Here is an 18117-nt window from a genome sequence, read left to right on the forward strand (position 1 = left end):
TCGTGTAAAATTCAAATCAGTATATTAAGACATATTTTTCTTTTTTAGGTTGACCTACAGGGGTGTTGAATCTACCAAAAAGATTGCTGATGAGATCTATTTTTATATTCCTTATACTGGCGTGGTGATCTATGGACAATAGCTGGATTCCTTGGCTGGTGATACCTCTTTTCTGATTTTTTGTTATTCCTTGCAATTTCTTTTCTCTCTTATTATGATTTTTTTTTGTATTGTACATTGCTTTGTTATGCTTGGTAGTAGGAGGGGCAGTATATGAGCAATAAAGCTAAAAACTACAGAACTGGACAAGAGAAACAGCAAACCTCAGGAATACTGTTATTTCAAGCCAACTGAAATACCTTATTGTAATTCTTAGCCAGTTCCAACATCTCCTTTACGACTGTCTCATTGAGTTTGCAGTGTTCACTATAGTCTTGAAGTGTCAAACCTTCCATCCAACTCTTTTTATGCAAGTTTAACAACATCTGGAAAACAAAAGCATGCACAATTTTTAATTTCAGGCACTATGGGGCCCTTACGTAGGCACCTACATGTGTCCAACGCATGTCAAATTGGAACTACCACCTGGCTACCGCGTGCCCCGGGCAGTAATTCCATTTTTGACGTGCGTCCAAAACACATAGTAGAAAATATTTTCTATTTTCTACCGTGTGGCGTTTACCTGGTGGTAATCAGCAGTATATGCGTGCTGATGATTACTGCCCAGTTAGTGCATTACTGCTAACTGAATGGGTGGCAGTAAGGTCTCAGGCCAAAAATGGACACGCGCTGGTTTTAATTTTGTCACACATCCATTTTCGGCCACAAATAAAAAAAAGGTCTTTTTTCCAGGTGTGCTGAAAAATGGACCTACGCGTGTCCAAAGACGCGCCTACACCACCGCAGGCCATTTTTTGGCGCACCTTAGTAAAAGGGCCCCTATGTTAAGTCCTAACTATACAGATACAAAAATAGCTTAATTTAAAAATGCAAATTAGATTGTACATTATTTAGAACATAAGAATAGCCATTCTGGGGCAGACCAGTGGGCCATCTAGACAAGTATCATGCTTCCAACAATGGCCAAACCAGGTCACAAGTTCCTGGAAGAATCCCAAACTATAGCAAGATGCCATGCTACCAATCCCAGGGACAGCAGTGGCTTTTAAATAAAAAAACAAAAAACCACTGTCAATGAACTATGATAGCAAAGCGGCTTTTCCCATTTTTATCTCAATAGAAGACTATGGACTTTTCCACCAAGAACTTACCCAAACTTTTTAAAACCCAGATACACTTAACTGCTGTTACCACATCTTCTGGTAACAAGTTCCAAAGCATAACTATTCGTTGAGTGAAAAAATATTTCCTCCTATTAGTTTTTAAAGAATTACCAAGTAATTTCATAGAGTGTTCCCTAGTCTTAGTACTTTTCGAAAGAACAAACAATTGATTCAAATTTACCCGTTCTACAGCACTCAGGTTTTTCTAGACCTCTATCATATTCCTCCCTCAGCCATCTCTTCTCCAAGCTGACGGGACCTAACTTCTTAAGCCTCTCCTCATTCAATTCAATTCTTGCATACCACTAATATCCCCCCTTCCAGGGTTCAGTGTGGTTTACATTCTAGGTGAAACAAAAGCAAATAGTGTTGGTGTGAGGTATGATAAACATTAGAGACCACTGGATTAATGCATGAGACTAAAAACATTCAGGAAAGGATAATGGATGATACTAGGAGGCAGAAGTCATGATGGATTGTTATGAAGCAGTCTTAAGCAACAAAGAGATCTCTGCTTCCATCATTGAATGTTATGAAGCAGTCTTTGGGAAGAGAAAGGTTTTCAGCTTCTTCCTGAAGTTGAGGTAGCTGTTTTCTGTTCTGATGGGAATAGGTAGAGAGTTCTTTATTTTGACTCCAAGAATGGGGAATAGAGAGATGAAAATCTTCTGATTTCTCATTGCCTTTTGGAACAGTGATGCTAGCATCAGTTGTTCAGTCTCTTAGACTGGACCAGATATAGCAAAGCGGTCTTAGTCAGTAGTTCAGAGGTAAAGCCCTGTAGGATTTGAAAAACTAAACAAGCAGCTTTGAACCTGAGTTTTTCTGCTATGGGAAGCCAGTGCAGTTTGTTTAGATGAGCAGAGTTCCACCCCCTTAATCATCTTGGTCACCGTTATTTGAACCTTTTCTAATTTTGTTGTATCTTTGAGTTACGACAACCAGAATTACACACAATGCTCAAGGTGAGGTTGCACTATGGAGTTATACAGAGAGAGGCATTATAGTATTCTAGGTCTTATTTTCTATTCCTTTCCAAATAATTCCTAGCATTCTGTGTGCTTGCTTGGCTGCTGCCACATACTGGACAGAAGATTTCAGCATATTGTCCATAATGACACCCAGATCTTTTTCTTGGGTGCAGACTCCTAAGTTGGAACCCAACATCATGTAACTATCGTTTGGATTATTTTTTCCAATGTGCATCACTTTGCATTTGTTCACATTAAATTTCATTTGCCATTTGGATGCCCAGTATTCCTATTTCGTAAGGTCTTCCTGTAGTTTTTCAGTCTGCATGTGTTTTAACAACTTTGAATAGTTTTGTGTCATCTGCAAACTTAATCACCTCATTTGTCATTCCCATTTCTAGATCATTTATAAATATGTTAAGTAGCACCAGTCCCAGTACAGATCACTGAGGCACTCCACTATTCATCCTCCTTCACCAAGAGAAATGGCCATTTAACTCTACCCTCTGTGTTCTATCCATTTACTAGTTCCTAATCCACAACAGAACATTACCTCTTTTCTCATGGCACATCATTACACTGGGCACTGAACTGTGGAGTGCCACAGGGATTCATACTGTCTCCAACTTTATTTAATATCTACCTCAAGCCTCTGGCTGAGCTGCATCAGTCGATGGACACTAAATTCTACATCTATGCTGATGATGTGTAACTACTCATACCCACTGAACCAGACCTACCTACAGCTCTGAGGGATCCCTTTACCAAGGTGCTCTGAAAATGGCCTGCGCTGTTGTAGGTGTGTGCATTGGACACGTGCAGGTCCATTTTTCAGTGCACCTGCAAAAAAGGCCTTTTTTGGCTGAAAATGGACGTACGACAAAATAAAATTTGGCGCATGTCCATTTTGGGCCTGAGACCTTACCGCCATGACTTAATAGTAAGGTCACACACATTAACTGGGCGGTAATCGTCAGTATGCGTACACTGCAGATTCTCGCTCGGTTAGCACCACGCGGCAGAAAATAAAAAATATTTCTGCTACGCGTATTGGACGCATATAAAAAATGGAATTACTTCCTGGGGCTCACAGTAGCTGGGCGGTAGTTCCAAATTGACTCGCAATGGACGTGCGTAGGCATCTAAGTGCCTTAGTAAATGGGCCCCTGAGTAAACTGACTGCCCGCCTAACCGCAACTCAGGAACGGGCAAACAAGAACAAACTCTGCTTGAACCCAAGCAAAACAGAGATTCTTTGGGTACCTATCACAAGTGGACAAATACCTGACTTCAAAATAACTTGGGAAGTATGAACTTCCACTAAAACTACAAGTCAGGAATCTTGGGATACTACTAGACTCATCACTCAATCTGATCCGCAAATTCAAACGTTTAAAACTTTACTCTATCACCTGTGGCAGTGTCATGCTTTCAAGTCAGAAACTAGGTTTGTGAGCCCTTGGAGCAGCAGAGGCAGGCAAAACCACCCCACACCAGAGACAAGGCAGAACTCTGACAGGAACAGCTAGACTTCACCTGCACTTGACTGCCGTTCCACAGGAGTTGAGCCCCTGGGTGCAGGCGGCCGGCAGGACTTACAGGACAGGGTAGGCACTGGATACCAACTAGTCTGAACAGGGACTGAGGGTCAGAGGGGAAAGGAATATACATAGGCAGCAAGGCAAGAAACTGGGCTAGGACTCACAGACAATACTACACAAAGCAGGAAATGGGCAAGCTAAAGGAGAGGAACTGAAAGCTGCCACGCAGCCACTGAAACAGGGTACAAATACTGTCAGACAAAAGACAGGACTGAAAGCTGCAGAGCAGCCACTAAGCAAGAGACACAGACAAACAGAAACTAGACAAGGAATACAGATCAGAAACAAGACTAGGGAAGTAAGCAAATAAACCTAAGCTAAACTACACACAGATAACTAGAAACAGACAAGGAACTAAACAAGAAACCAGACTAGGCAGAAGTGCAACAAAGCACCAACAAACCAGGGACCTTAGACGATGCAAAGGCAAACTCAGAAGGTTCCAGGTGGTAATAAACCCATCAGCAGCTGAACTCAACTCAGCTGCAGGAATCATGAGGCAGCTACAGGTGAAGCTAGCTGCCAAACTTCAAACCAAGTCTGGAGGGCTGGAATATCTGGACCGGACCAGAAAGAAAGTCTGGAAAGTCTATGGCAGCCACTGGTTCTGGCCACCAGAGGGCAAGAGGAACACAAACCAAGACACAGGCAGAAAGCATACTGAAGCACAGAGAGGCTTAACACACACAGGTGCAGTACAGTGGAGTAATCAGAGCCATACTGGAAGCAGCCAGCACACAGAGACAGAGACAGAACTAACTCAGGAAGAACAGACAGAAGCCAGCTCAGACTCTGACCGCCGGGAATAAGGTGAGTCAGAGGGGTCACGACCACAATCGTGACAGGCAGCTACGAAATCTATCTCCACATATTGAAAAGATGAGCCTGACCACAGTGGTCCATGCCATGATAACATCACAACTAGACTACTGTAATGCCCTGTACAATGACCAAACCAAAAAAAGTTTGCATCAGCTCCAACTAATTCAGAATGCTGCAGCATGACCACATCACACCCTTCCTGCCAAAACTACATTGACTACCAGTACCTTACTGGGCTAAATTTAAAACTATATGCTTGATTTTCAAGACCCTCAGACAAAATAGGCCAGAGTACTTAAAGAATAAGTTAGCCCTTTACACACTTTTGAGAACTCTAAGGTCCTCTCAAGGAACATCACTATCTCTCCCCTCATCAAAAGGAATTGTACGATGTTGAACCCGCTAGCGAGCCTTCTCAGGAGTAGCCCTCATGCTCTGGAATTTACTCTCAGAGGGGCTACGTATAATTCAAGACTACTTCTCCTTCAGGAAGCATGTGAAAGCCTGGCTGTTCTCCCAAGCCTTTAATACACAGAGTGACTATACACTCATTCTGTACCTGGACTAGCTTGCTACACACACTGCAACTTAGATCAGTTCCTTGAGTTTAGCCACCCATCTATTTATCCAGACTCTGTATCACACATTTTATCCCCATCTATACATCTGCACTTGGCCCCTCAGTTATATGGTAAGATATATTGCAGAAAACCATTACTATATAAGAACATAAAAGTAGTCATACTGGGTCACACCAATGGTCCATCTAGCCCAGTACTCTATTTTCCAAACAGTGGCCAAGCCAGGTCACAAGTACCTGGTAAAACGCAATTAGCAGCAACATTCCATGCTTTATTTGAATGCCCTGATATGTGCTTAATAGATAGTTCATTAGTATTATGCTGATATTGTATTATATCTCTTGTTATTTGAATTTCATTGCTGTTATAGTTTTGATCCTGTTTCGTGGTAGTCCTAACATTAGGCTTCAATTTGCTGTTTTCAAGTTTACCTTTTATTGTATTTTTGTTTATATTTGGTCATTTTACTATTGTTATGCTGTTAACAAAATTGTAAGTTTTATGTTAACCTGTACCTGCTGTACACCGACGTGGGTTAATCTCTTCATTAAGGTGGTTAATAAATTCCAACAAATAAACTAATTTCCTTAGGAATCTCTCATGAGGGACTTTGTCAAAGCTTTCTGAAAATCTAGATACACTACATCTACTAGGTCTGTTATGAGAGAGTCTGAGAATTAGAAGTACCTTTTGCTCCAATTCATTCTTCCTGTAATTGATAGTAATGGAGTAGTAATGACGATTTAGTCCATGAATCAAAGCCTACAAAAGAAAGAGAAATGTTTTTGTTAATTCAAATAAAGCTTCCAAAGAAGCTCCTGCATTGGATTCTTCTACCAGACAGTACCAATCTAGTATATTACTCATAGATATATAGTTACAGTCAGAAAGACCTGAATAACCAAAGTCAAGTCATATAAAAATAGCTACTTTACAAATACGACAAAAGATTTATTTTGAAAATACATCTGTGTATCTGTGTGTGTGTATATACTTATATTAAATCTCATAGAAAAGTACCATAATCTATATCCTTATGAATAATCAAACAGTAATAGGAGTAAACTCTGGCTAGGAGAATAAAGAAAAGAGGGATGCTTGCTCATCCAACTGCTGTAACCTGATCACCACCAAACTGTTATAAATCTTACCATACAGGTTTTCTGTTATATCTTTTTGGAAAGAGATACCAGTTGCTTATCATGATAAAGTAAGAAAAAGAGAAAAATAGCAGTAAGAGAAAATAAACTATACATATATTAATCCTAAAATGTGTGTTAGAAATCATGAAGACCTTTGCTGTTTCAAGGGGTAGAAGTTGGTCTGGATCTGTGCCATATTATGAATGTAGGAGAACACAGAGGGGCCTATGAACACTGGTACAGAATTCTTTTTAAAATCTGTAATTGCCTGGAGAGCTACTATCATAACAAGAAATTTAATTGGCAAATAATCAAATACTTCCTTTTTAACATAGGAATAGAAGGCCTCTTCTAATATGCTGACCTTAATCAGAATGCCAAGGATTATACACATTTGATGTTGAGGCAACATCTATCTCAGCTGCATTTTAAACATTTTCTTGAAAGGGCCATGAAAGGGTTCTTCATTGAGGGGGAAGAATCATATCTGCCAAATAAGCGTAATTGCTCTTTATACCATGAGAATAACATCAGGAGTCAGAGCCATCATTTTGAACCTGGGTAGGAATGGGACAGAAGCAGAGGCGAATTCCTCCTACATCATGCACTATACTACCTTGCCAGGGGAAAGTGAAGGTGGCAGTGGGGGATGGTAGTGGAACTATCTGTGAAGGGGAAGGGGCTTGCATTGGGGCTGGAAAGGGAAACATTTTATGGTTAGCCAAGGAGCCCATGTTAAATGCTTCAGCCGAGGAGGTTTGATAATTCCAACCAAGGAAGTTTTAATACGCCCAATGCAGCAGCTGCCATCCTGGTATACCCTAAACAATGAAACTGATAGGGCGACAAGCTCTGCCTACTGGCTTCAGCACACATAATGGGCAAGGTAGTCTCATGCCGTCTCCTGTTATCAAACCTCCTTGGCCTCAGCAGACAGTGTTGGAGCATCCACACTATGTGCCCATGTATGTCAAAAAGACCCCCGATCGTAGGTTGGTGCCCTGTGTGCATTAACTGCAGGGCATTTGCCGACCACAGCTCCCAATAGTGCAAAGTCTTTGTATTACCATAAGTGCAAACCTTAAGGTATAGTAACTGGCAAAAGCTTACCACACTTTAGTAAATATGCCCCTAAATGAGTAACAGAGAAAAGTCTCAGCATGTGGATGTCTTGTTGCTGGGTGCATGAAAGTTTGGCCAGAAACAAAGACATCTGATGAGGGCTGACGAAATTAGCTTATATATTAGACTCTCATATCCAAAGTATGCCACCAGGAATCTCTGTCCTTCAAAAGATCTGAATCTTTGAACACGATGCCAGTGTTTTAAAAATAATTTTAACTGTTTCAGCTAGGTGAGAGGTGTATTTTCTCTTTTCCTCTAGAATCTTGTAGTACAGTGTGTCAACTCTAAGGCTTTTGCTTTGATAACCACATTGTATACTGTAGATGGCCTCTCGCTTGTGTTTCATATTCCTCCATTGAGCAGAATAACTTGAACATTTAAGATAAACATATTTATTTTAAATTGTACTGATGGAGAATGTAATAGGAAATTAGATGATTTCAAGAAAGAGGTTAAAAGATCAAATATGAGAAATTTAAAAGATCAAACAAATAAAAAAAAGGTCTCATTAATTCATGAGCAAAGCCTGTATCTACCTTTAGACATGCTAAACATATTTTTTAATATGTAAAACAAATACACAGAAGAAAATAGAAGAAATAAGGGAAAAAAAGGAATGAAACAGATTAGAAGTACATCCGGACAACTTTTTTTCCAGCCCCTCTCTACACCCCCTTTTAACTCCCTCCTCTTTTACTTTGAAATATTTATAATTGGACCACATTTGGATGATACACTTGTTCTGTTAAATATTTAGGATTGTAAAATTGATATGATGTTTTATTTAATGGTGGTAAATAAAAAAATCAAAGCAGAAGACAGATGGAAAGAGGACATTTCAGGGAACACTGAATTTCATAGGAAGAAGAAGAGCGTAGGGGAGATTAAGTCCCATTATCAACTTATCCAGTGTTGTCCTTTCCAATACCAAAAAGAATCCCCCTAATTCTATATAGTGTGCCCCAAGTTAGGAACCTATTAGGTGCTCAAACAGAAATTAAACGTTCAGACAGAGGTAAATGGCAATTAGGTGTCTAACCGCACTTAGGTGTTAGTCTATAAGTTAGTTAAGTGCTTTAGGGGTCCTTTTACTAAGCAGCAGTAAAAAAAAGGGGCCTGTGCTAGTGTCAGCATGTATTTTTTACTTTGGACTTGTGCAATAAAGATATTTGGATTTCTATCTTGTCTGCTTTGGTCTATCCTAGTATTCTTAAAGATAGGACTTTCTTGTTTCCACTCCTAGCAATAATGTTTTAAAGAGTTGCCCTGACATTTCCTTACTGAAAAACAGATCATGGTGGGCCTCTGCTGGTCTCTTGGATCTCCTCTATACCTTTCATCAGCTGATATTAAAAAATATAGAAAAACTTGATCAAAAGCAGCACTGGGTTTACTAAAATATTTTAAAAGAAGAAAACAGAGTTAACATGATCTTGAAAGCCAAGAGATATAACAAAAACTGGCAGATAAAGGGGATTGGACATTCATCCAAAACAGAAAAGATTAGGCAACAGAAAGAGCACAGCATCTTAGTGACGATGAATGCTATTTAACCCATTAACAGGATCCCACTACAGACCTGCAGAAAGAAGTGGCTGGTCTTACCAACCCTAGATACAGGCTTTTTAGAAGTAAAGCATCCTGTTGAACCCACAATTTATATTCTCTCAGTTTCATAAATTATTTGTCTCATATGCAGGTAGACCAACTGTCTGTGCTATAGGATCCATTTTGGACCCAGTTTCAGTATTTATGAAGTCTGAAACAATTTACACCCTTGATTCAAGTCAAATGTGAGAGATTTCACTCATATGATTAATGTTTTAGAAACCACTGAACAAGACACTGAAATCATTCTCATCACTTTTGATACTGAATCACTACACATGAATATACTTCAGAAAGAAAAGCTCACTGGAATACAAATGCATACAACAGTATCCACAGAGAACATTTGTGAATTGCATTGTGTAGAAATTTCTTTAAGTTCCAAGAGCAGTTCATTCGGCAGATTAAAAGAACAAGTGAGCCACTATGCCCTCCTTTAGTGTATTTATATATTGTACAGTTTGCAGAGTTCGGCACCCATGTATGGAGAGATACTGCCTCGTGTCCTAGAGAGAATCCCGGCAGCAAAGTCCACCCCAACTGAGTTGGCTGCAAGATCTGAAACCCAATAGTTTCAAGGTATAGGCAAGGTGGAGGATCTGGTTTGCAAATGGAAAATCTCCCTCCAGACTCACAGGAGATGGTAAGACCAGTTGTTGCGATGCCTGAGTCACTACAGGATGCAATCACTTATCTGTCATTAGGGGTTGATAAACTGGTAGATAAGAGTTATTGAAAATTCTCAAGCCCTATAGCTGGACCAGAATCCAACAAGGTAAATATGCTTGAAGCTAAAGTATCATCTTTGCAAGAAGTTAATACAGTGATGATTAATGATAAGCTTATGGTGCATCAAAAATTAGAATATTCTGAAAATCAACAGAGAGGGAATAATTTGCAATTTCCCCAAGTCTTCCATTATTGTTGTGGAAATATTTAAAAACATTGGGTATAACTGAAGAGACTACAGCCCCAGTGATGTGTTGCTCAATAGGAGAAATGTGTCTTACCTGATGAATAACAGAGAAAAGTCTCAGCATGGGGAAGTCTTGTTGCTGGGTGCATTAAAGTTTGGCCAGAACCAAAGACATCTGATGAGGGCCGATGAAATTAGTTTATATTTAAGGCTCTCATATCCAAAGTATGCCACCAGGAATCTCTGTCCTTCAAAAGATTTGAATCTTTGAGCATGATGCCAGTGTTTTAAAAAAATAATTTTAACTGTGCAGAGGGCCGTGGACACCTCCATCTGCTGGTAGCACTGGATAACACCCACTTGTACAGAACAGTGTAGCTAACTAAAGAAGAGAATATTATAATGTGAGACAATTTCTCCTTTCTTAGCACCTAGCTACATTGTTCTACACAAGTGGGATGTATCAAAGCAGATCTACTGGGTGGAGGGCCTCAGTGTTCCAGAATGAGCTTAAAAACCTGTTAACCTAGCCCCCATTCTCCCAGATCCAGGAGGGAGCGACTGAGAAAGTCTCTTGGCACATTATTCTTGCCCACAATATGGATCATTGAGAGAGTCTGCAGGTGTCTCTCTGTCCACCAACAGAGGCATGTTGCTTCCAAGACTACCACCTGACTCCTAGTGCCTTCTTGCTTGCTGATATAGGCCACCATAGTGGCACTGTTGGACATCACTCTGACCACCTTTCCCCAAAGGAATGGCAGGAATTCTAGCAGGGCAGGCAAATCATCCAGGTGTCCAGGCAATTAATAGGCCAGGCCACCTCCTGTTGGGTCCAGGTCCCCTGTGCCATACAACCTAGGCAATGACCTCCCCAGACAAGGAAACTTGCATCTGTAATGACCAGTACCCACTGTGGGGGATCCTCTCAGGAGATGAACCAGGCTGTCCCACCAGATCAGACTGATTCTCACCTTGGGCGAAAGTGGCAAAGAATGGTGGAAGTCCTGTGAGACCAGAGCCCACAGTGAGAACACAGCCTGCTGCAGGGGCCGCATGTGAGCTGTAGCCCAAGGGACCATTCTCCAGCGTCGAAACCATGAAGCCCAGGAGCTGCAAGTGGTTCCATAGCGTGGGGACCGTGAGCTTGCACAATCTGCACTGTTGTGCTTGAAGAGTCTCTGCCCTGTCCTCCGGGAGGAAAACCATACCTCAGACAGTACGAAACAGACTCCCATGTATTCCAGGACCTGGGAGAAAACCAGATAACTTCTGCCTCGATTCACGACCCACACCAGGGTCTCCAACTGATTGATGACCTGAGGGGTGGCTAGCCTGGCCTCTTCAGTTGAATTTGCCCAAATCAGCCAGTCATTCAGATATGGATGTACTCTGATCCCCTGGTGACACAGATAAGCAGTGACCACCACCATAACCTTGAAGAAGGTGCAGATGGCCATAGACAGACTGAAGGGCAAAGCCCGAAACTGGTATCCAAGAACACAAAAGCGAAGATAACGCTTGTAATGGCTGCAATGGGAATATGCAGATAGGCCTCCATGAGGGTCTAGGGTAGTCAAGAACTTGCCTGGCAGAACCGAGGTGATGACCAACCTGATAATTTCCATGTGAAAATGCTGCACCTGCAAGCAGGCGTCTACCCTCTTCAAATCCGGGATTGGGCAGGAGGAACCGCCTTTCTTTGGGACCACAAAGTAAATATAATAACATCCCAGACTGTGCTGTTGAGGAGGCATCGGCTTCACAGCTCCTAGAGCCAGGAGATGCTCGAGAGTAAGGGCAACAGCCCAGCAATTTTGCTCAGAGCCATAGCGGGAAGCCATAAAGGTGTCGGGAACAGGGCAGGCGAGTTCCAGGGAATATCCCTTCTCGGTCACCATCAGAACCCACTGGTACGGAGTGATGTGGGCCCATTTGTGGCGGAGGGACAACCTGCCCCCCACTTGTACCAGTGAGGTCCTGGCATGTTCTTATATGGCAAGATGGACTGCTTCAACTCTGCCTGTGGGCACTACATCCTGGCTCTCCTAGGGCCTGAAATGACCTCCTAGTAGTGCAGGCCTGGGTTTGAGTACATTAAACCGGCCAAAAATGGCTTGCTCACCTGGCGTGACCTCTAAAAACAGGAGAAAACTGGGAACCCTTTGGCCTCAAATCAGGGATGTGAAGTGGTCGAGCCTCCCACATATCCTTCTTTAGCTTCTCCCCAAATAGTAAATGCCCATGTAAGGCAGCTGATTGAGGAGTTTCTTGGTGGCAGCATCCACAACTCAATGGCAAATCCACAGCCAGTGACAGCCCACCACGACAAGCACACTGACCAAGAAGTCAGGCAGAACAGATCATAAAGAACATCCACCAAGAAAGCCACTTCAGATTCTAGGTGGAAACCTCTGTGTATTTCAGCAGCTGCGGCAGCCAGTGCAGCATGGCATGTGCAAAATAGCCGCCAACAGATGTCCACTAGATACTCCCCACTGAAAAAGTTATACACAACTGCTGCTCCACCTGCTTGTCATGAAGCTACCAGAGGACCAAGTCGCCCTGAACAGGGATAGCGGTAGCTTTGGTGATGGCTGTGACGAGTTTGTCCACTCTGGGGATCGCGCCAATACTTCTCACTTTTTCAAGGGCAAATAAATAGAGCTGTCCAGGAGTCCAGGCCCACTTGGCAGCCCTATCTGAGAACTCCCATTCCGCAAGCATCATGTGGACGAGAGTCTTATGAAGCAGCAAATGCATCTGGGGCCCTGCAAGGCCCTCCAAAAGAGTCACTCTCAGAAGAGTCTGCAGTTGGAGATTTGAGCATTCCAAGAGTCTTTGTGACCTCATTAATAAAACAAGAAAGTTCCTCATGATAGAAAAGTCAGATCACATGGGACCTCTCCTCCTCCATGGGGGAGAATTCTCTAAATCAAAGTCTGAGAGGGACTGATGCTCAGAAGACATCCATGTCCTCCCTTGACACATGAGAGCTGACTGGAGGCTCCATAACCCCCTGAATCCACTTGCGGCATTTGGCCCTGGCTAAGAGGCCCCAGCCAGTGAAATCTGAGCCCTACTGGTGCCCGATGGACCAGCTTCCTTCTGCAGGGCTTTTTTCAACATTTAGGTCAGGCTCTAGAGCCAAAAACCCTCTAGGGCACCCATCGGGACCCCCACCCCACAGGTGAACCTAGAGTGGGTGGGAAGGAAAGACTCCCCACCACCCCAGCCCCAATAGGGGATGAAAGAATGCCTGCTGCTGAGAAACAGCAGCAGATGAGAAAATAAGCTGGGGAAACATGGCCACCATTCCTGCCAAACACATTGGGGCCATGAGTTCCAACGCATTTGAATGGGGAGTGGAGGAAGCAGCTCTGGTGGCCCCCAACCCCCCTTTCCCCAGGGCTGCTTCTAAAGTCAGAAACGGCCCACTGCAAGAGAGACAAACAGAACTGGGAGATGTATTAATCTATTGGCTCTTGCAGACACTGCAGCATCTGCTAGCAGGCATGCTCTGCCATGTGGCTGGCACGTGTGGTCTTGCCCTGCTACACAAGCCAACTGAAGCCTACAGCTCAGTGTCTCCACCAAAACCTTTTCCCCTGCTCTCTTGGGTGCACTTTTTTTCCCAAGAATATTTGAGCCTTTTTTTTTTTTTTTTACATTTTATTAATTTATTTTTAACACTTTCACAGGAAAATAAAGGTAACCCAGGCAAAGCCAACAGTATTTATTATTATTATTATTACAATGCCTGTGAGCTGCGGGATTACACCCAAATAGTGTGAGTGGGCAAGGAGCGGTGGGCAGATGGGGACCCACACCCTTCGGGCAGGGGCCACAAGCCTCACTTAGTGGATGCTAAGAAGCGCAACTGGGGGCACTGGAGCCGCGCTCTGTGCTCGACCAGGTCCAGTCTGGGGACTAGATAAACTGGGAGTGGCCATTAGGCTCAACCAAGCTGTATGGCCGTGGCCAGCAGAGTAGGCAGCTAGGCCAGGGACCAGGAGCATAAAAGACTGCACAACCTACCATCTGCTGAGGTAGAGAAAATACTGGATCTTTCCAGGGAGAACCACCAGCTAATACTGGTGAAGTCACTGATAAGACTCTACCGTCATCTGGTGGTAGGAGGGTGTAGATAGACACAAAGGAATTATCCATACGGAAGAAATTAGATCAATTTGGAAAGAAGCATAAATCACTGGATTTGACTTTTTAAAATCTTCCCTTGAAGTGAAAACACAAATTAACACTAATGGTGACTTTTGCTTTAGAAATAGCCCATAATTTTGTATTGCAATTATACTTCAGACACATAAATGAACAGTTTTTGAATTCTTTGAATTCATGTATTTCCCGACCTATCAAAAGCAACATAAAGGAGGAGTTTTTGGATCTTAATACAAAGACATTTGCTCTTGGTGTGAGCTTTTAGTTAAAATTTCCTTGTAATTGTTTAGTTTTGTTTGAGGGTAAATCTTATTTTTGGAGCCTACACTTCAGACAATTTGAAGATTAGAGAAGATCTGAAATTTCTAGGTATGCCCCCATAGGGTTGAATACTGTGAAAATTGGCTGCAGATTAACCTTAGGGATTAATCTCTATTGTGGTCACTGTATTTTTTCTGGATATTTTATTTATTTCCTTTCACCTCATTTTGGTGTGAAAAAAATGTTTTGAAATTTATAAACAAAGCATTAAAATAGTGTGTGTGTGGGGGGGGGGGGGGGGGGGGGGGATTAGGGCCAATTCAGCACTAGTTATACAGTATTTATAATACTTTCAATAAGCTCAGGGAGAAACAAATCTTTAAAACAGCACTGCCACCTATTTTATACAATATACTTAGCACAAAGTTAAGGAGTAAGAAACGAAAACATTTCTGTGGGTTCAGTTTTGCTTTTAAGCTGCCTGCTTTAAACTATTCAATGAAAGTCTTCTGTTTACTGATACACAAAGTTTTCAGATATTGAAAATTTAATCAATGTTTTGGAGCTTGTTCAAAGAAATAAGAAAAAAAAAATAAACTAGGAAAGTGAGGTTAAATCCATCTTACGAATTTTTGGCAAGCCACTTCAACCTCTGTTAGCCTAGGTATAAACTAAGGGCTAGATTTAGTGAAGTGAGATACTGGGTTCAGTCTCATTTCATAAAAGGACCTATGGTAAATAATGCATGTTAATATGTGGTAGCACCATTTAGTAAATCTAGTCCTGAGACAGTAAGTTCATTGAGACAGGGAAATATGTACTATATCTGAACTGTAAGAAGTTGAACTTGAGTTTGGAAAAACAACTAAATCCAAATCCAACGAAAGACAGAGTCCTCAGCAAAACAACTACTCATCTCGATTACTGATCTTCATTAAAAAATAACATTTATAGCTTACAACTGTATATATATATATATATATATATATATATATATATATATATATATACACACAGTGCAATCCGCTTAAGTGCAAGGGTCTGGGACCAAAAAAATGTATGTAGTTAACCGGAGCATGCACTTAACCGTTGTGACCCAAAGAAGCTTGACATCTGATAAATATATGTACAGTACTGTTTATTATACGTACAGTATACAGTCTCCGTTAACTGACAGGCTTACTTGAAGTAATCAGTTATAGTCCTCTGTACACTAATGGATCTGTGAGTTCCATAGACTACGTCTGCCAGACGGTAAAAGCTGTCATAGTACTGACATGCAGTGGCCTCCAGATAGGCCCGCTCAGTGTTGAGACTCTCCAGCGCTCTTGCAAAAGTGACAGGTGGAGGTTGTTGAATTTCATCAGCATGTGCCTCGCTGCTCATTACATCCTCTGTTTCATCATCAGCCGTTGTTGCCTGCGTGTAGGCGCATATCTCCACATCAGTGCTGTTGTCAGCTGTGTGTAGATCGTAATCAACAGCTACGTAGTGATGAAACTCCTCTTCAGTAACACCGGCTGGGATGTCAATAACCTGTTCATCTGACACGTTTGCAACAGCTGCATCTGTTTCGTCCCTCTCCACATCCTTAACAAAGCTTGCCCGCTTGTAGCAGTTCACAATGGTTGCCTGTGTAACATGATTTCAGGCTTCTTTCTGCATATGTATTTATTTATTTGTTACATTTGTACCCCATATTTTCCCACCTATTTGCAAGCTCAATGTGGCTTACAGGATACCGGAGAGGTGTTAATAGACTCTGGAATAAAGGAAATACAGATAAGGGTTAAGTTGGGGTAGGAAGGGTAGGGACCATATGAAGGAACATGTGGTGGGGCCGTATAGAGGATAGCAAGAACAGATGAGATTGTTTGGTGATCAATACGAACTGTGGTGGTGTAGTGTCGCTGATTTCAGGCATTTAAGTTGGGTCGGGGGGGGGGGGGGGGGGGGGAAGCCTTTTGGAACAGGTGGGTTTTTAGATTTTTTCTGAATTGGAGGTGGTCATAGGTGGTTTTCACAGTTTTTGGTAGTGCGTTCCATAGCTGTGTACTGATGTAGGAAAAACTGGATGCCTAGGTTGATTTGTATTTTAGTCCTTTGCAGCTTAGGTAGTTAAGGTTTAGGTATTGTTGTGCTGATGCGGATGTTTCTCCTCTCTGAACACACCACCCAAACTCTCGTCCACGCTCTCATTACCTCTCGCCTTGACTACTGCAACTTACTCCTCACCGGACTCCCACTTAGCCATCTATCCCCCCTTCAATCTGTTCAGAACTCTGCTGCACATCTTATATTCCGCCAGAACCAATATACTCATATCACCCCTCTTCTCAGGTCACTTCACAGGCTTCCAATCCGATACCGCATTCAGTTCAAGCTTCTCCTTCTTACCTACAAATGTACTCAATCTAATGCCCCTCACTACCTCTCTACCCTCATCTCCCCTTATGTTCCCACCCGAAACCTCCGTTCACAGGGCAAATCCCTCCTCTCAGTACCCTTCTCCACCACTGCCAACTCCAGGCTCCGCCCATTCTGCCTGGCCTCACCCTATGCCTGGAACAACCTTCCTGAGCCCTTACGTCAAGCCCCCTCCCTGCCCATCTTCAAGTCTCTGCTTAAAGCCCACCTCTTCAATGCTGCCTTCGGCACCTAACTCTTACCTTCAGGATATCCAGATTGCCCCTATCGAATTGACTACTCACTTGTCCTTTAGATTGTAAGCTCTTTTAGCAGGGCCTGTCCTTTTATGTTAAATTGTACAGCGCTGCGTAACCCTAGTAGCGCTTTAGAAATGTTAAGTAGTAGTAGTAGTAGTGTTTCTGGTTGGTAGGTCGATGTAGGAAATCCAACAGTGATAGATTACGAGCCAGTTCAACAGCACGTTTATCCTTGCCAGTCTGGTCATCCATAACGCTCATCAGACGACGTAGCACAAGAACCCGATAATGTTGTTTGAAATTGGCTATTAAGCCCTGATCCATAGGTTGGATCAGAGAGGTAGTGTTTGGTGGCAGGAATACCACCTTGACGTTAGACAGCCTGACATCATCCCTGTGTGTGCAGCACAATTTTCACAAAGCAACAAAATCTGACGCCTTTGTGCCCGCATTCTAGTGTCTAACTTTAGCCCCTGCTTCCAAATTTCCACAGTCATCCATGAATTTGCATTAGCCTCGTATGACACAGGAAGTCGCTTAACTTTCTTGAAGCAACAGGGCTGTTTGCTCTTTCCAATGACGAGGGGTTCCAACTTCTCACTCCCATCCATATTGCAGCAAAGGAGGATCATCAGTCGGTCCTTCGACGTTTTACCTCCAGTAGTTTCGGCATGTTTGAATGCAAGAGTTCCATCAGGAATCGCTCGCTCACCAGTAGAGACCGTTTTCGTCGGCACTGAAAATGTCACGAGGTGCAAACTCGTTCAAGATGGTAGGAAGAACTGAAACAACCCAATTTTCAGCACCAAAGTTATCAGCGTCTTGTTTCTCACTATGCTGTTTCTTGAATTTTATGTTGTTCCTCTCCTTCCATCTTTCCAACCATCCAACAGTGGCTTTGAATTCAGTTAGTCCAAGACTTTCAGCTAGCTGGTTAGCTTTCTCCATAAGCAGTGGACCAC

The 18117-nt window shown here is 42.5% G+C and overlaps 1 protein-coding gene across 2 annotated transcripts in view; it reads right to left on the minus strand.

Moving 5' to 3' along the window:
- Window positions 1-18117, minus strand: part of PSMD14 (proteasome 26S subunit, non-ATPase 14) — a 217560-nt gene that overhangs the window by 20394 nt on the left and 179049 nt on the right. For both annotated transcript variants that reach the window (XR_003942874.1, XM_030210102.1), the window contains exons 8-9: window positions 5946-6020; window positions 360-485 (exon numbers count right to left, since the gene is read on the minus strand). Coding sequence is in view for 1 of the 2 variants with exons in the window: in XM_030210102.1 (XP_030065962.1) it covers window positions 360-485; window positions 5946-6020 (201 nt within the window). In the remaining variant the exon portion in view is untranslated. The remainder of the gene's footprint in view (window positions 1-359; window positions 486-5945; window positions 6021-18117) is intronic.

The sequence above is a fragment of the Microcaecilia unicolor genome, chromosome 7 (assembly GCF_901765095.1).
Source record: "Microcaecilia unicolor chromosome 7, aMicUni1.1, whole genome shotgun sequence".
NCBI lineage: Eukaryota > Metazoa > Chordata > Amphibia > Gymnophiona > Siphonopidae > Microcaecilia > Microcaecilia unicolor.